The 17986-nt window shown below is 40.9% G+C and overlaps 2 protein-coding genes across 5 annotated transcripts in view; both read right to left on the bottom strand.

Annotated features, from left to right (window-relative positions):
• Positions 1–1037: 1037 nt before the first annotated feature.
• On the bottom strand, positions 1038–10067 carry cfap36 (cilia and flagella associated protein 36). Of its 2 annotated transcripts, XM_037124783.1 has the most exons (11): positions 9708–10067; positions 9163–9227; positions 8908–9009; positions 7338–7452; positions 7139–7226; positions 5436–5598; positions 4585–4690; positions 4260–4438; positions 3855–4040; positions 3393–3503; positions 1038–2072 (listed from the first exon to the last, which is right to left on the bottom strand). In XM_037124783.1, exons 1-11 carry the CDS (start codon positions 9811–9813, stop codon positions 1989–1991), a joined length of 1305 nt encoding a protein of 434 aa, XP_036980678.1. In that variant the 5' UTR covers positions 9814–10067; the 3' UTR covers positions 1038–1988. The 2 variants fall into 2 exon arrangements, with proteins under 2 accessions (XP_036980678.1, XP_036980679.1); XM_037124784.1 differs by lacking the exon at positions 3393–3503 and having other exon boundaries at positions 9708–10066.
• A 1460-nt stretch (positions 10068–11527) lies between these two features.
• LOC119033125 (inactive phospholipase D5-like) overlaps positions 11528–17986 on the bottom strand; it is a 66810-nt gene continuing 60351 nt past the window's right edge. For all 3 annotated transcript variants that reach the window (XM_037122765.1, XM_037122762.1, XM_037122764.1), the window contains exons 8-10: positions 17795–17960; positions 17610–17700; positions 11528–16066 (exon numbers count right to left, since the gene is read on the bottom strand). In XM_037122765.1, coding sequence (XP_036978660.1) covers positions 15516–16066; positions 17610–17700; positions 17795–17960 — 808 coding nt within the window. In that variant the 3' untranslated portion in view covers positions 11528–15515. The remainder of the gene's footprint in view (positions 16067–17609; positions 17701–17794; positions 17961–17986) is intronic.

Here is a 17986-nt window from a genome sequence, read left to right on the forward strand (position 1 = left end):
AATTTGTACCAAGTGCATTTACTACCACTATCCATTCTTAACATTTGTATGAATTTATTTGATAAGTTTTGAAATTAAATGTGACCCTGACGTTTAACTTGTGAATCGAGCTTTGTTTTTAATTTACCAATTTGGCAATTGGAGCTACAAAATTTCTAATTCTGAACTTTTCCTTTGGAGATGAGATAGTTGTATTTAATCAAATCTCTCAAACATCACCCTTGATATTTAAAAGAATAAATATATCATTGGAATTGTGGCAGAAAAATATTAAGATACAATAATTTTTTTTTTTTTTTTCATATTGTCACTTAGGGTAGTGTTCCAGTTAAACTTTACAGCTACAGGCAGCAGTGAGCGAGCCTTCACACACCAGTGCCTGTTGGGAGCCTGGTCACTGAACACTGACCTGGTGTACACAAATCTGAATTTTATGTTTATTACACAGCATGACCCAAGTCATTCTCACTTTTTGTTTCCATTTTGTGGTGCAGGAGAACACTCATACATGAAAGTAAAGGTCATGAGTACTTAAGCACGTAAAGGGTAGACGACACCTTGGAAAGGTCATCCAAATGATTGTCGCAAAAGGCTTTCTCACTGCTGCCAGAAGATGGCGCAATGCCACTGACTCAAATGGCATGTAGAAGTCTTGGGGCCCACACTGTTATCTGACGTGACATTTTCAGATGCTTGGACCTCTGACCCTACAGCAAATTCCTTTTTAATGGCGATGACAATAACCTGTCACCATATGCCATCATAAAGGTTTTAAGGCTTTTATGACCAAATTGTTGAGACATTTTGTCTTGACCATTACAACAACCAAGTGTCACTGTTTTTGAGCATGTTCAGGTTCTCAAAAAGGAGATTTACTTTGCATAGAAATAATCAGTAATCCTTGCATTACATAACTGAGAACATGTGGTAATAAATCCATTTGCAGAACATCACAGCCCTTTGATTTGGGTTCAAACTCAAGACAGCAGTTGCCTACCAACTGACTGTAGCTCTGCACAAAAAGTCTGGAGTCAAGCTTGTTTCTATAAAATGTGATTTATTAAACAGCATACATGAAATACTGAATTCCTTGTAGAAAGTGACACACTCTACTCTTGGCCCCTTTAAAAACACATGGTGGTGTGTTCATCTTGACAACTTCCACAGTGCTCTAATAGGATGAGCTGCTACAGTGTTATCAGCTGTGTGATTCTTCCCTCAGGGAACTCTCTCGACAGTGGAACTCAAGACTGTACGCTTGTGCTAGCTAATGGTGCCTTCACCTCAACACAGGACTCTCACAATCAAGTCTCTCCCCACCATTAAACCCTCAACTCCAGGCCAGTTGAGTCTGTTTTTTTCTGTTGTCTACAGACAAAGAAGCTCAGGGATGTGTCCAAAATCACCCCATCAGTCACTGTCCCCTACATAGTAACGTACTGAGTGGAAAAAATAGTTTATAGTCATGAATTTGCACTATTACTGACCGGTGTAGTGTTGCATATTTAACATGTGCACATCTATTAATAGTGAAGCACTGCATTGTGGGACTTTTGCAGGTAGTGTACATGCTGTGAACACATTTGGACACTCCACATTGTGGTGAACGCCATCAGGAAGTCTCCGTAACATTGGGCTGACTGGTCTGTGTGCTTGTCAGCTGACATTTTCTTAACCTGCTCGGTCACACAGATGCGACTGTCTCACAGAATACTCGAGTGCTCTCTTGTGATCGGAGGCTTCCACATACCAGTACATCCAAAATATCAAGAAAGATACGCCTTCTTCCTGTGCAGCAGACAGCAATTAAAGGGACTGTGAGGAAGGAAGACCTCATACTTGTTTCTGTTTCTTTGGAAAACGCTGATCTGTGTTACGTAAAGTGAGTTATCTGTTTGACAGCGACAGTGTAAAGGAAGCCTTGTGTGTGATTACTGGAGTAAACAGATAAAAGATATATGTGAGAATATTGCTGTTGGGAGGGGAGGTTACTTCTTAATCACTTCCTCTTTCAGCTTGTCAGCCAGATGTTTTCTCTTCTGCAGCTTCTTCCTCTCCTCTGCAGATATCTCCTGCATGAAGAGACCAGACGAAACAGTGGAGTTAATGATCGGATAGATGAGATAACAATTAAAAACCAGCGGACCAAATGTTGAGGGAGTGGGGTCAACCACTAAAATACACAAATGTAAAAAGCACACATGTATAGATGGAGTTGTTAATAGTGGTGGAAATTTTGAGGTAGTTGCTCTGTAGTTATTGTTCTTTCTGCTTCTTCTGCTCAACTCCAATTCAGAGGCAGATATGGTACTTTTTTTCAGTTAGCTTCACTTGTGCTGTAAATGTAACCATAAATTACGCAAATGTGTGACATGGAGATGTAGTGTGATGTCAAGAAGACAGAACTAAAGGCAGGACTACTGACGAGGTCTATCAGGCACTGCCGGTTAGCAGTGTTATCTGTCAGAGAGGAGCTCCTGCTCGGCAGACTTTAGGCTATTTAACTTTCAAAACCCTTTACATAAGCGAGATATGACATTAAATACTGAAGGACAGTAAAAGTCTGAAAAAAACATAACAGGCCTCTTTCCAAGCATTAAAATTGACAGTGTTGGCAACATGACTACGGCCAGCAGTCTGGCCACACTCCAAAAGCAAAAATCAAACGTGGAAAATCCCAATGTGTTTCAGCGGGCAGGCATACTTTTTGTCATAATTCAACCTTAACGTTAACCTTAAATTTTCCGGGAAAACCAGCCTGTTGGTAGACAGAATTAGCATAACGAAAGCAAAGTTTAGAGAACAAGCTGTACGTGGATGGTGTCAGTTTTCAACTGTCAATACGCTGTGCAATCAATTTCTACTTCAGCAACATAAGTTAAAGCAAAAAAGCTGCCTATTGCCACTTGAGTAAAATGTAAAGGTATGACTTTGACTTGGAACAGATTATTTTTACAATGTGGTATTTCTACTTTCATCTAAGAACAAGATCTGAGTACTTCTTTCAAGCAAGAAGAACAACAGCTGGTTTTAGGAAATGTCTACCCTACCAAGTGGTATCAAATATTCATAAAGCTTTACACATCCATTGAAACTGATAATTAAAAATGCTAGCTAAACTCTACAGCATACAAATAACTTTTCATGGGATGCCATTTCAATCCACAGTATAAAATGAAACCTCATTCTCTTCACTGTTATGGCTTTAACAAGCTCAGACTGCAGGCCAGTCCTTGTTGTGTGCTTGAGGAATGGAGACTGAAGATGCTGCGCAAGACAGAGAACGACAGACAAAAGGGGAGAGAGTACTGCTACACAGCGAAAGCTTTGCAAAACACGGGGCACGAACAGGTACACGTGTTCACATCAGGCAGAGGCAGCTGATGGATCACCTTCGGTTTGGAGGAGTTAGCAGAGTGTTGTGCTGGAGGAGGAGTAGGATGAGGAAGAGGAGGAGGAGGAGGGGTACAGGCCCCATTCCTCTGGGACTGTCCCACCACCTCCTGACAGGCCAGACCAGGTCAGATACAGGCAGACAGAAATGAAGAACAAAAATCCAATAAACAAGTCAGAAGGATGACGAGGAGAGAAAGAAAGCAAAATCAGGAGGGTTAAAGAAAACCTGGTGAAATTGACGATGCAAGTTTTGGAGTTAAAAGATAAAAAAATTATGACCAAAATGAAAAGAAGGGATATCATTTCTGAATTACTCGGTCCTGGTGCAGTTTTTTAAATTTGGATTACTGTCTATTGACTGTCACATTCAGCGACATGTTCTTTAACTGGCCAAAGTGTCTCCAGCAGTCAAGTGGTTGATCTCTAACCTCTTTGTGAATACAACAGGATGTAGTTACCGGGGTTGTGGCGGTGGTGGTGGTGGTAGTGGTGGTAGTAGTAGTAGTAGTAGTGGGTGTCCCCTCTGGTGTGGTTGCCTGCTTGGTTTTCTGCTGTTCTTTTTTCAGTGCGTGCAGTTTGTCTCGCTGCTGACGCAGATACACTGCCCTCTGCTGGAGCTGCTCCTGCTGAGACGCTGACAGCTCCTGGATGGGAAGCAGTGGAGGTGTAAACAGGAAGAGGTGCAACCTTTCTCTTTTCCAACTATTTTAAAATGCTACACACATCAGGATTAGTCGACGGAAATAATTTAGTTGTCTCCAAAGGGAGAGCCAGGTTCACAATGTAGATGACACTAATGGAACAGGTCAACAAACAAATAATACTGCATCTCACAGGTGATGTCCTGTCTGTAGCAGGCTCACCGTGTATGGCTTAGAGAAGCCAGCCTCCCTGTGTGCCTCCTCCAGCAATGACTCAGCTGCATTCTGGCTGCTGCTCTGCTCCTTGCTGTCAGGACTGAGGCTGACGGAGGGTTCAGCTGACTTCACAGGAGCTCTCACCGCTGGAAGAACTCTGGACTCCACACCGTTACTGCCACAACCTGCCCACACAGATTTAAATCAGTTTGGTAACTGGAAAAGCGTGACATGAATTTATTCAGGGTTCTTCCAAGATTAAAAGAAAACCAGTGAAGCAACTATGTGTGATGTGAAGTTAATAAGACAAAAGCAGGAGAGTTGGAGTTACCTGGCGTGGGTTTGGCTGTGGAGCTGCTCTTGGCTGTACTCTTCTCATCTCCAGCTTCTGCGGCAGCTGTCTTTTCCTCTTGCTTTTTGACAGATTTGCCGTTGACCTGAAGTTGTCAAACACTGCATCAAAGTCACTTCTGGATACTGAGAAACATACTGAAATGCATTTTCCAGTTGTTTTAATCTATTTATCTACACGATGAGCAACCTTATTTACAGGCTTTAAAACTACAAAGCCACTACATGACACACCTACTACTGTACATACTATCTGCCCTAAGGATGCACTGATACCTTGGTTTTGATTATGAAGCCAATATTGTTCATCCCCTATTGAACAATATTCTGTTTTAGATACCTAACCTTTTCACCCTGTTAGATATTGCAGGTAACTTGAAAATGGTCTTGATGCATCCTCAGAGTGTGCAGTAAAATGCAGTGTTATCACATCACTAACTCAAATGTGCATGGATTGTTCAGTTACCAGTGTGTTGCCATTCACTAGTGGGGTGTGGTGACCATTAGTGCTGCTGCTGTCACCTTTCCCCTTGGCTTTGGCCTTACATTGGAATAAATAGCACATTGGAAACAATTTCAAGTTAAGAAGGAGAGCTTGGGCTTTAAGGAAAAAGGAGATCTTAACACAACCATCATCAACCAATCATTTGTCTGAGTTGTTAAATTAAAAGGTAACACAGGTAACGGAATGCTACATTTATAACTCCCCATGCCTTAAAGAACTGTTATCTTTTATGTCAGAGGTTTCTTGTCGGTATGGCTCATAGAAAAAGCCTCACAGGGTTCCAGTTTGGCAGCTCCTCAGGTCTTACTGGGCTAATGATGCCTTACCTTGGCAGTGTTGCTTTGTTGGCTGGAAGCAGGGGTGGTATTTTGGGCTTCACTGCTTTGTACCAGGGGCTTATCAGAGCAGCTGCTGGAGGAGGAGGATCCAACCTCCTCCTCCAATCGCAGCCTCCTGGACATTTCCTCATCATACTCCTCCTTTGACTTTCTGTGAACGAAGTGGCACACGAGAAAATAAGAATCTAGAAAGTGTTTGGTTCAACAACTGTTCAATACTAGCTCTGATCCAGGGAATACATTTGTTTTGCGTAGCCTGACACGTCTGAAGTGCTCATGCTACAGAGCAATCTAAAGCCCTCTTGGATTGTTTTTCAGATTATGTCAAGGTGCCAAGGTGTGATAAGAGCAACGTTGATCCAAGTTAAGCAGGTTCTACTGGTCGTTCAATCTTTGGCTAATGGCACAAACGGACTAGAAACTAGAATAAGACACCGACGTCAGGGATTTCCACATGATAGCCACACTATGCCCCACTTGTTCACAGGGATCCCCTGGGAACCACACACAGATCCTTTAATTTGATTTATTTAACAACTTCAATGGCCTTAGATGACACTTCCCCAAAGCATTTACCAGTGTATGTTTAGTTATATTGAGTATATACTTACCAGTACACAAACAGACACAGAGAGATTATGGAAAAAGTAAACTACAACAGTACTGTTTGAATGACAGTATAGCTGCATTTCAGCATTTTGATGAGTCATTCTGTCGCGTCAGAAATCCTTCAAAAGATTTTATAGCACCCAAAACGGCCGACTGAATCTTCTCCTGTGCTATTGATATCTCAATCACGCTGAAAACTGTTATTTTGTATTTCTCCAATGGTGCAGTGGGCATCAAAAGCCTGAATAAAGTGAGACAAAGGGGCCACTAGATATTTTTGATGAGACATCAATGACAACAAAACCAGATATGGGGACCATTGGCAGCAAGAAAAACATTCTTTTCACACTAGACATTAAGACAATTTGTACCTGTGTCATTGGCAACTAAACTGGATACTTCTGATGAGACTAGATGATTTTGCTAGCAATTTTTATTTTTAACAAGACATTGGGACATATAATTATAAATGAACAGGGATCATAAAGAACTGTAAAGCTTCAACATATCCCTGGTTTGCACAAATGTACATTGCCAACCTTTATTCTGGTGATTGGGTTGTTTGCAACATGACGTTGACTTAAAACTTTTAAAGTGTAGCATCATTGCAATGAGGGACTAAAGAAAACAATTCCTTTGTGTATTCAGGTTCATGTAGGGATGTCAGCTGCAGGAAAGCATTGCACTGACAGTGCATCTGGAGGTGAGCGGATGCAGGACAATGCAGCACTGATAAGAAGCCATGGTAGCCTGATAAGACAAAGGGGATAGATATACTATTTTTCTTGGTGGCTTGTTTAGTGTCAATCCATCCAACCTAAATTAGCTGGACCCTAATGAGCTTAACTGCTGTCCCATTACACTCAGTGTGTTCTATTTGGCCTGACTGCAACTATTGAAATCCCATTAGAGAGCAGGGGCAGGAGATGAAACCTTTGCACATACAGCCTACTGTAAGATGTTTTAAAGAAAACTTCCATGTCAAAGTTATTTAATCTTGACTTTTCCGCATAAATACGTAAAATCAACAAAAGAAGTGGAGTGAGACAGATGGTAGGACAGAGAGACAACAGGTGACTTACTTGAGAACCTCCTGCAGGATTTTCATCTCTTGCTGCTGCAACTCTGTCATCACGTCCACACCATCAGTCAGACACTCTGGGAGGACCCCTACACACCCCACACACACAGTCACGTTCCGACATTTGCAGCTATACCATTAATGTTTTCCATTTTGTGCATGTGTGTTTTGGCATACATATGTGTGTTAACTGAGCTTACCGTTCCTTTCTTTAATGACCCTAAGGGCTTGAAGCTGCAGCTCCATGTTCTTCTGGACCATCAGTGAGCGAAATATCTGGAAATCATCTGTAGCCAGAACTGGCATGAACACCGACTGAAGAACAAACAACAGCTACATATGAGACCATGAAAAATCAGAGTATCCACAAGATAATGTTAACTGTTAACTAATCTGTAGACTGTAGAGAATTCCCAACTTGTCAAATATGCCTGCTTCAGGATCACAGTCGACCGGACCCATCATCCCAATGTGTCAGTAACTGACGAGTTTGGAAACCTAAAGTGCTCTTTAACTTGCTTTTGAAAAGTGCTGTGTAAATAAAGCTTTTCATCATTTTATTTTTATAAATGTTTATTGACTATATAAAATAAAGAGTAAATAGTCAATGTTCACATTGGGGTACACATGCCATGTTGTCCCTGTATAGATCAGGACAGGATGTACAGTACTTCCAGCATGGTAGGTATCTCATCTCAAGTTTGGACTAGAAGTTACGCTATGTTTGCAAACAGAGTGGTACTTAGGGGTAATCTTTCCCTTTAGCTTCCTGTCTGTTGTCAGAGGTCTGTCCCACATCTAGGCTAATGCTGGGCAAATCTTTCTGACCAACCTTAATTACACGATCAGTGTGCTTAGTAAAGTCAACCGGGTCAACAGCAATTCAGTCGCTTCCTCTCCGTTGCCCTTTTGTTAGATTCTTTTATCCCCTTCTGTTTCTGCCTGAAGTCCACCTACAGTACATTCTATTTCTTTCTATTATCATTCCGCATTAGTGCAGACGTATTCTTAAACATGCTTTAAACAAAGGCTATCTTAGACACAAAAGTGAGGCAGCAATCTCTCATAAACTATTCGAACCCAAAAACGACTGACATGCAACCGCACAAGCTTAGGAATACGGGGCCTCTGCGTAAGATTCAGCATGGATAAACATAAACAGATGACCACACCTTCACTTCACTTCACTTACCATGAAGTACAACTTCCTCTACAGTTAATCTTTGTTTTAGGATAATTTGACCTGCTGTGCGGACATTAACAATTTATCTCAGGGGTGATTAATGAGATCCAAATCTCTTAAGGATTGCAATGAAATCCAGCTCAGCATCTCTGCCAGTCTGGCACAGCAACAACGCACCTTTTGATCGGTGCCAATGTAAAGTTAATTTGCTTATGATGCTCTCTTGCATTGTGAGTGAACATCAATCATAATTAGTCATAGTTTTCCGTGTTGAGAGATATGTTGCAGGGAGGCCTCAAGGTATAAATAACGCAAACGCTACAGCCTGGGTAAGGCATGCATAGTTTAGGATGAAAACTGAAATGTGGTTGTAGATTATATCACAAACTGGATCCTCATTTTGCTGAGTCATGAGAAAAAAAATCCCACACACATCTGCCTTGAAAGAGGAGACAGAGACAAGCCATGTTTGGCACCATGTGTAAAGCAGCATAAATGGGGTTATGTAAACAAATCCCATCCTTGATTCTCCATTCAGGTTAACTGGCAGGCTGAGAGTGGTTGTGCAAACAGGGAGCTTAACATACCTGCAGTGTTTTGGACTTGGCAATGGGAGATGTGCATGCATCCAGAAACTGCTGCTCATTGATGCCAACCTCCTGCATGTAATTATCTAACAGCTTCTCCACCTAACAAAAGCAGCAAAGCGGCTTACATCAGTCCAGTTCGATGAGTCAGCAATATAATAAAACAAAAAACGAGTAATGTTGACAAGGCAATTCATGAAAATAAAAATAAAAAGTTGATCCATATGACACATCTGGACCAAAGACTGTACTCACCAATTTCTTATACTGCAGATGGATTTCTGTGTATGATAACTTATTCTCATCTTCGTCATCAAAAACTTAAAAAAAATGGGTCAGATTACATAAATGTTATTATGCTAATTCAACATATACACTTTGCCAAGAGTAGATATTTTATAAAACAGCACCTGAACTATCATCTCATAGCTATGCACAAAAAGTTAACATACATGTCCTCTCTGGTAGCTCAAGTTTCAACTTAAGCTAGCTATTTTGACCTTACTGTTGTATCATCTACCTACCTATGTGTTTGGTGGGTTACTGTACAGGTACATGCTCTGAAATACTGCTTGACTCCCATCAAGAACGTGTATCAAGTAGAGTGCAAGTTTACCATGCGGTAAAGGTATATCTAAAATCACACGTCATGAAAACACGTCAACAAAAACATAGCAGTCGCAAGTTAGCGTTAGCTTAGCCTCTGCGCTATCGACGCACAGCCTCAAATAGGCTTTACTCTATGTCCAGACGTCCATGACTGGTACATAACCTGGATTTTTTTATTTATTCTGTTTTACCTGTGCATTTGTTTTCCATAAAGTCCGTGACAGGAATGACCCATTCAGGACTTCCCAAGTAGCCAACGATGCTCTCCACGACCCATTCACAGTCATCCTCAGCCATGTTGGCCGATGCTGGGTAACGTTAACAACAACGGCACCAGCACAGCGATGTTCCCCAGGTCGGCGCGTCCAGCTCCGCTACACCAACCCGAACAGATGGAAGAAAGACATCCGGTTTATGGTCCGTCATAAATTAGTCCCCATATCGCTTCACGGTGCTGGTTCTCCTCTCCTGACGGGACGGGACGGTCTCCGAGAAGAAGAGCGCACTCATGAATCTGCAGTTGGGAGCGGTGACGCCTAATTGGTTGCTAAGGTAACCTTTACGTCAGTCCGTCCGTTCTCTGGCTGGCTCGAGCCCCGCAGGTAGGCTAGAGTTACGGAAGCCGAAAACGCCATTTAATTAAAAACGAAATGTATGTCGATATTAACAGCTTTGTTTTAGCAATAAAATAATGTTGTAATCAACTCTTTATCACGAGGAAACAAAAAAAGGTCGTATACTTATAGGTTAGTCATACCTGGCAACCTAGTTACCTCGAAAATAAGGAAGAGGATTTCAAAACGAGGCCTGGGAGGTTGTGTCCTCTACACCAAAAAAAAAAAAAAAAAAAAAAAGTGTTACAGACTCTCTTTTCTGCATTTTTGTAACTTGTAATGCACCTTTTGTGTCAATAATATGATTTGTACTTCTTTACATTCTCTACATTTGTTGGCCCTGCACCTGATGTTTGTCAGTCTATCAACAGAGGTAGACGCTGATGCAACCCTTTGATCAACTGACTCTTTTTTCCTCCCAAACTTTACAAACTCTGTCTTTAAAAACTTTATGAAAACAGGAATACCTCTTTCTAGAAGACACGGATTCTTTCTCTGTGTCTCTCATTCGCTGACGAGGACTAGCCACATCGTGCCGGAACATGTTGAAGGAACAGTTCATGACCCACCCCCATGCTGATTGAAAGATGGGTGAAAAAAGCAGAAAGAGCTCCACAGCAAGTCAGGGTCACGGCATTCTCCTAAACATAGGAAGCAGAGAGGGACTGAAATGTAAAGATGACAACCAAAAAATAAATACATAAATAAAAGATAAAGTGGCTTCATGCAGTTTGGTGGCGTAATCCAAGTCTCTAGCAGCCATGAGATCTCAAACATGATTGGAATGGACATTTACATTCTTGATGCTCTGTCAAGTTTGTGCACCCTCTTCAGACGGGGTGCATGCTAACACTTTTAATCTTAGCAGCTACAGGGAAGATTTCGGTGTTAAAAATGGTAAATAATGTCTTTTCAAATCAATTCAAGAATCCCAGGCTTTACGAAGACTCTGAAATGCTGTATAGAACCAATTTTTTTCGGTTGTCATTTAACATTTTAAAACAAGTCCCCATCTATTTGTTGTCTAAGAGAAGACTGCAACGCTGTTTTGCAGTGACGCTGCAGAAATGTCGTGTGGACTAAAAAATGTATGTCTGTATTCCACTGTATGTATGTAATGAACTGTATGTGAAGGAGGCTGTTGAGTTTCAATTCCGCTTCATCCTGAATCAAGTGACAAAATAATTTTTTCCAAAATGTTCCTGCTGCAACCTTCTGTGTAATCAGCGGCCTGTCCATCTATACTGACCTACATATAGGGCTCACAGTGCAGTGTCGATCTAAGGGTTAACTTCTGAGGTGAGCTGCCTTGCTTTGATTAATAGCATTTGTGTTCAGGAAACACAAGTAACTTATACTTAACTCATACACACACAAAACACCCACACACAGACACAAAAAGCTAAGAGTTTTTATTACTAAGAGTAAAAACTTAGCAATCAGACAATTCAGTGGTGTGCATTAACAAGTTATTCAATAAATATACATTCCTTCTGTATTGTTTTTTTTAAAGGTATATAAGATTTCATTAGTATCTTTAGTTCTAGAAAGGCTCATAGCTACTGTGCGCAGTTCATAAAGGCAAGGGCATGCAAGCAGCAGGCATGCCGGAATAATTCAACAGAATAAAGGTAGGCGACATTCAAAAGCTTGGACAGTGAGCATTTAAAATAAACCAGTCAGTAATAATGCTTCGGTCTGTTCGCAGCAAACCCATCTAGAACATTTAGAACATTACATTTCATGGAGTACTGAAAATGTTCTCAATTTTCTTTCATCTTACTGAAGGGATGGGCAGATGGTCAGTGCACAACCAGTGATACAGAAACATCCCTGTTTTTGCATGTAGCAGATTAAAGACCGTTGGCATCTGTGTACCGTGTATCTGTGCTCCATAGCTATATAGTCCCCATTGAAAATATCTCATTAAAGTAGTAGTTCTAGTCCCCGTTAGCTGGAAAATAATCACTGTCTCTGGTTATCAAAATAGTTTAAAAACAAATACACAAGAAGGTACACAAAGACCTGGGTACGGGGCACATTAGCAGCATCCCTGCCCCCACCCCGTGAACAATCATAGATAGCAGCAGCATAGAAATCATAAATGTGACTCCAAAAAACGAGCTGTACACAGTGGACACATAGTGGACATTATTATTGAGAAAATGCTCTTTAGGTTCTATTCACTCTGTATCGAAGAAACACATGAAACAGATGATTGTGTTTACATTCATACAAGTGCTAATGTCATATTAGAGTTATGTCTCAGTTTATAAGAGAGAGAATAGTTTTAGGGTACACGTAAAGCAGCAAAGGAAAGTAGGTTTTTCGGTTTAGTGCATATTAGAATCAAACATAGAATTGTTATTATTATGACATTTTTCTCATTTCATACTTTAATGCCTTATAAAATAGCTTCCTTTACTATACTATGTGTACAATATGTGTTGTTTTTAATGAATGAATCATCTTCTGATCACCTCAGATCATCAGTAATAGTTGTCACCGTGATTCCAGTTCCAACTTAAATTCCCATGTCGCTGCCTTTAATAAAAACATTTTTTAGGATTGTTTTAAACAGTAGTTATGAGCCAACATGTGTTCTTGATTGAGGCTGATTGGTAACACTTTATGATAACCGTTACTAATAAATTACACATTTATGAAACATGAATTCAACTTTAGTTAAGTTATTTCACTGTTTACAAACAGTGAAATGCTGTATAAACCATTCACTATGCATTTCTGTTATGTAGTTGCACCTGGTTAGCTTGAATGGCGCTCAGTAGAGTGCATACCTCTGCCTAGGCCCAACAGTCCATCCTATCCAATATCAAACTCAGTAGCCCTGTCTCATTTAAAATTTTAAACTGCCCATACTTAATCATAATTCAAGCTCTCAGGATCTTCAAATCTGCATTAAATTGTACTCACTCAAAGGTAACAACGTCCTACATACGACTGATTTTTTTCATCAAGATCCATAGTAATCAATGGTTTATAAAGCATTTCATTGTGTGTCAACAGTGAAATAACTATTGACTTAACAAGTTTAATTAACTATGAATTCATCATTAATTAATAATGGTTATTATAAATTGTTACTGGCTGATTTTAAAGGTTCATGAGAAGTGAGAACAAAGTTTCTTTCACGTAAGAAAGTTTCTTTCTCGTGACATCCTCTAGATGGCAGAAGTCACCCATCATGACCAGACTGCAGTTGTCAAGCGGTTTGTTTTTGACTGACTGAGTTTGATTTTACACCAGTGTCAGTGGTTGTAAATGATTACACCTGCTTGTAATAATTTATATTAACAACCAAACCTTCTGTGCATTGAGCCTCCAATTAAAGTATTCACTTTCTGCGCACACAAAACACTGATCACATGTGTGCCGTTTCACATTAAACCACGACCACCCTGCATACTTTTTATATAGGCATCACCATTCGGATCTCTCTAGTCATGCTTTCCTTTATCCTTGATTAACAGATTTGGAAGTTTAAAATATCTCTACATATTATTCCCACAAGCATAGTTACAAAAAGTTGGACTCACACCAAAGACTGTGTAAATGTCCTAAACTGACATGCAGTCATTCAAAACGCAAATTAAAGTCGCTACAAGCTTTCTCTCCAGGGTAAATTACTTGCTCTGTACTAACAAGATTGTATTTTTAGCTCTCCCTCTGCATGGTAAATGTAATATATATTCAGTCACAGGCGTGACGTTACAGACCACCATGTCCTTGAGGTTAAACTGCAGCAACTGCCGACTGTCAAGTTGTTAAAAATTCATTGTATTGATTTGGCCGACAGCAGAGACCCTCTGGCCCCTTCTTCTAACTGCTCCTTTAGTATTTGTTCAATAAGTCACAACACTGCAGTGGGAAGAACACCATACATAACCCTTCGGTTCCTTTCCTTCCTAGGATTTGTGGATGGGAACTGGAATGATTATCAATAAGGACCCCTTTTCAGATCAATAATCTCTGTTCTCCCCGGGAAAGATACCTGCCTATGACTTAAACTAACGGAAGCTGTAGCAGAAAATTCCAGGCCGTACTACATTTGGTGTCATGTAATAAACACCAGAATACGTGCATCATCTAATTCCATTATGACCTCCATAAAGTAAAATGATAAACACTACAGTGCTGCGGAGAGATATACGACTCGTCGTGTTCCTGCTCTCCATATGCCAATAAGTGCTTGTGGTATTGAGATAAAAACATGGTGGACGTGATTTGATCAATCCCTTTAGAGCCCCAGTTCATCAACTGTGGGGCAGCACTTACAAAGAGTTATGGAGTCATTTCTATTACAAATTTGTTGTTTAACCTTGAAATATGGCCTGTTGTCTCTCTGGATTTTTCACAGTCCATTGTTATTTTAGTCGCTGATTGATCAGGAAGCAGTGAAATTACAATAATTTGACAGATTTCTATGACCTGCAATCTGGAATGCAACAATATGACATTTTCCCACCATGAACGTGAAATTAGAGGAAAATGGCTGCCATGTTAATATAGTCACATAAGTTTCTACAAACCACGGCTATGTGTCCATTTTACATTTCTCTATGTTGAAACTTTATGTTTCTTAGGTTAATTTTATAAAATTTTACCTTTGGTTATGCTTCATCCCGAGGTCTCCTTAAAAAAAGACAGTGGTTTCACTCTTAAAAATGAAACGTTGTCATGAACTGCCATTACAGGCTTGAGCTCATTAAAGCGACAATTTCGGGTAGGATGAAGATAAGGTAAGTTTGCAGTTTTAATGAAGTATTTGAATGAACAGTAACTTAGAATATTGCTGGAGATGCACAAAACTATTTCCATGAGGCCAACATATCTGCTACCAATCTGAGTACAGAGGCGTTAAGAGGATCCACATGTAAGGCTGCTAGATGTAGCTAGTGTGGCTACATGTGCTGCACCGCCTCCCATCTCTGCATAGGCGTGCAGGGGTGATTCCCGCGTTTAAAGGGATGACTGCCTCAAACTGCTTCGGTGACGGACAATAAGTAGGCAATCAATACAAGATCATCTGTTTCCTTTGCTTAAGAGACCCCCATGAGGCGAGAAAAAAGAGTAAATAAGTAGCAAGATAAGTTATTACAGTGTGTTAATCAGAGTTTCTGCTAAACCAAAACGTTTTGGTTTCATTCTTTAAAAAAAATCCATCAAAAGTGCCAGGCTGCAGACGAGCCTTGGCTTTCCTTCCTGAGTTCTTCCATGCACATTATCAAGTCCTACAAACCGGTTCTTCATCAAGTTTTCTTCAAAACAATGATAATAAAATGCTACAAAGTCCCAGTGTGTTAAGTCTGAGAGAGCAGTTCTCCAAACATTAAACAGTTAAAAGGAACCCATCACACTTTGTGGTCACAGAGCCCCGTTGGAGATCTCTCGACTGCCGCTGCTCTCAGCTGACTGACTGCGTGGATCCATGGGATTGTCGTGGTGATTGTCTTTGATTTGTACCTGTCTGTTGTCTAGGTGACTCGTTTTGACTCGTCCCCTGTCCTGATAACTGTCTATAACTGGCACCAGTCCGTTGGCCATGCCATGGCGACTTGTTTTGGTTAGTCTGTCGTCATGGTGTCTTGATTTAAGTGGCGTCTGTCCATCGTCTCTGTGACTGTTTCTCATCGGTGCGGGTCCGTTATCGTGCTGGCCTGTTCTGATGGGCACCGGTCCATTGTCTATGTGGCTAGATTTCGCTGACACCAGCCTTTTGTTCTGGTGCTTGTTGCAGACAGGGATCTTATTGGCCTGCAGAGAGCGGGTGTAACGTGAAAACCAGTCCCTCTCGAAGGATGCCCGTAGCTGGTCCACCACCGTAGAGTTCCTGTCCTCGACGCCCTCTGGCTGACTGATCACCAGGCCGGCTCCTGCATTAAAGGTGAACTCATTCCCCACCCAGTCAAGGTTACCTGTCAGGACACCGAGGAAGGAACAAGTAAACAACCACAGTTTTACGTAAAACATATCTTTTAGTGTGAAAAAAGTAACCGTGAATAAATGCACTGAACGCTCTGTAAAGTTTTTTCAACTTCCAGGAAAGATCAATCTTTAGAAATACTTTGCCTTCTTTCTGAGTTATATGATGAGAAGATAATGAGAAGATCGATACTACTTTCATGTCTGTGTATTAATACAAGAGGAGCCAGGGGGTGATTAGACACAGCCAGCCTGTCTCTTTTCAAACTTCAATAATATAACGATCAGCACTTTAAAGTGCACCAATTCTACAAGCTGTTTGTTACAGTAATGTAAACACAGCAATCTGCGGTGTTATAGGAGTTAAGTATCGTTAACTATTTCTTGGTGAAGAGCAGGTGTCTGCAGCAGTGTCTTTATACTGATCCCTCTGGATGGTCTACATAAGCAAAGAAGTCCATTAGGGAGATGATTGGCTATTTCTGAATAATTCATATAGTTATTCTTCATGGCTGTCAACGGGTTGGATTCTGACTTATCCAGGTCAGAATCATCTTTTGTCTCTAGCGGCCAGCAGAACCATACCTGGAGTAGCTTTAATTAGTCAAAATTGAACATTATGCTCATTTTAATGCTAGTGGAGTGCTGTTTGTTTAAATGTTTTATTTAAGAACAAACAAACAGCTGCAAACACGTTGCGGATATTGAGGCTGCGTACAGCCCCAGTCCGGACTTATGCAGGTTTGCAGCAACAAGTAACACTGTCTGACCAGATTTGAGGCAGAAAAGCTGGGGGACATTAGAGGGAAAATCAGAAAATATTTTCTCCCTAAAATATGACCCACTTTCAGCCACATCAGTGAAAAATCAAGTTAAAAGGCTATGTCTTTGAACAAGTTATAAAGTTGTGTTTTGTACAATACTCCAGTTATTTTTTTTATATCCATAACAGCATCATGAAAATTATTTATTAGATGAAGAATTTGTATATGCCCGGGATTACAGAGTGAGTCATCAACATGTTTACACAAAAACGCCACGATACTGCTAAGAATACCAACAAAACTGCTTCATTGTCTGGCCTGATGCTGGTGTATGGATGAAATATGGAGAAAGACTTAAGTGATAAATATACATGAACATATATTTAGACTTCATGTGAACTTTAACGTTTGTTGTTGCAGCACCTCTATTCACCCAACCTGCTTCATAAAAGACATAAATCTGACTTTCTCTAATACGGGTCCTCACACTTTTGAGGTGCTGGTAGTATTTTTGACCTTTAGAGAGAGCCAGGACTAGTCGTCTCCCCTGACTTCCAGTCTTCATCCTAAAATATGCAAATCTCCTCACGACTCTTGCTCCTTCTTAATGCACCCAAGAGTGGTATTGATCTCCTCATTAGACACTCTTGAAGAAGTTGCCATACTTCCGAAAAATGCGGAACTTTACATTCATGCCAACTGAAAATGAGATCCGCAGGAAGTGAGCAGAAGCATATAAGGCACAGTCATAAAGTGCGGTCGATGAGCTCACCTAAATAGATGGCGCTGTCTGTCACCATAAACCGGTTGTAGTTTATTCCCTGGAGAGTGCCATCCCTCTGCACTCTGGGGCTGAAGAACTTCTACACACACACACACACGCAGAGAATGGCGCAGTGAGCACTGACAAAGTGTGTCTGTAGAGTTTAAAATAGTACATAGTGGCCTCGTACTTACAGCTTCCAGTGAGCAGTTGGCCTGCTCCATGCACAGACTCCTCAGGGACCAGAGGAAGTTGAAACTAAGTGGCTCACTCTTTTCCCAGCAACTTATCAGCAGTCGAACTCGGACCTTCCTCAGGATCAGAGCCTCCCGGATAAGGCCGTCGATACGAGACCAGTACCTTGGCACGGACACAAACGCACACTC

Source organism: Acanthopagrus latus, chromosome 15 (assembly GCF_904848185.1).
Source record: "Acanthopagrus latus isolate v.2019 chromosome 15, fAcaLat1.1, whole genome shotgun sequence".
NCBI classification, from domain to species: domain Eukaryota; kingdom Metazoa; phylum Chordata; class Actinopteri; order Spariformes; family Sparidae; genus Acanthopagrus; species Acanthopagrus latus.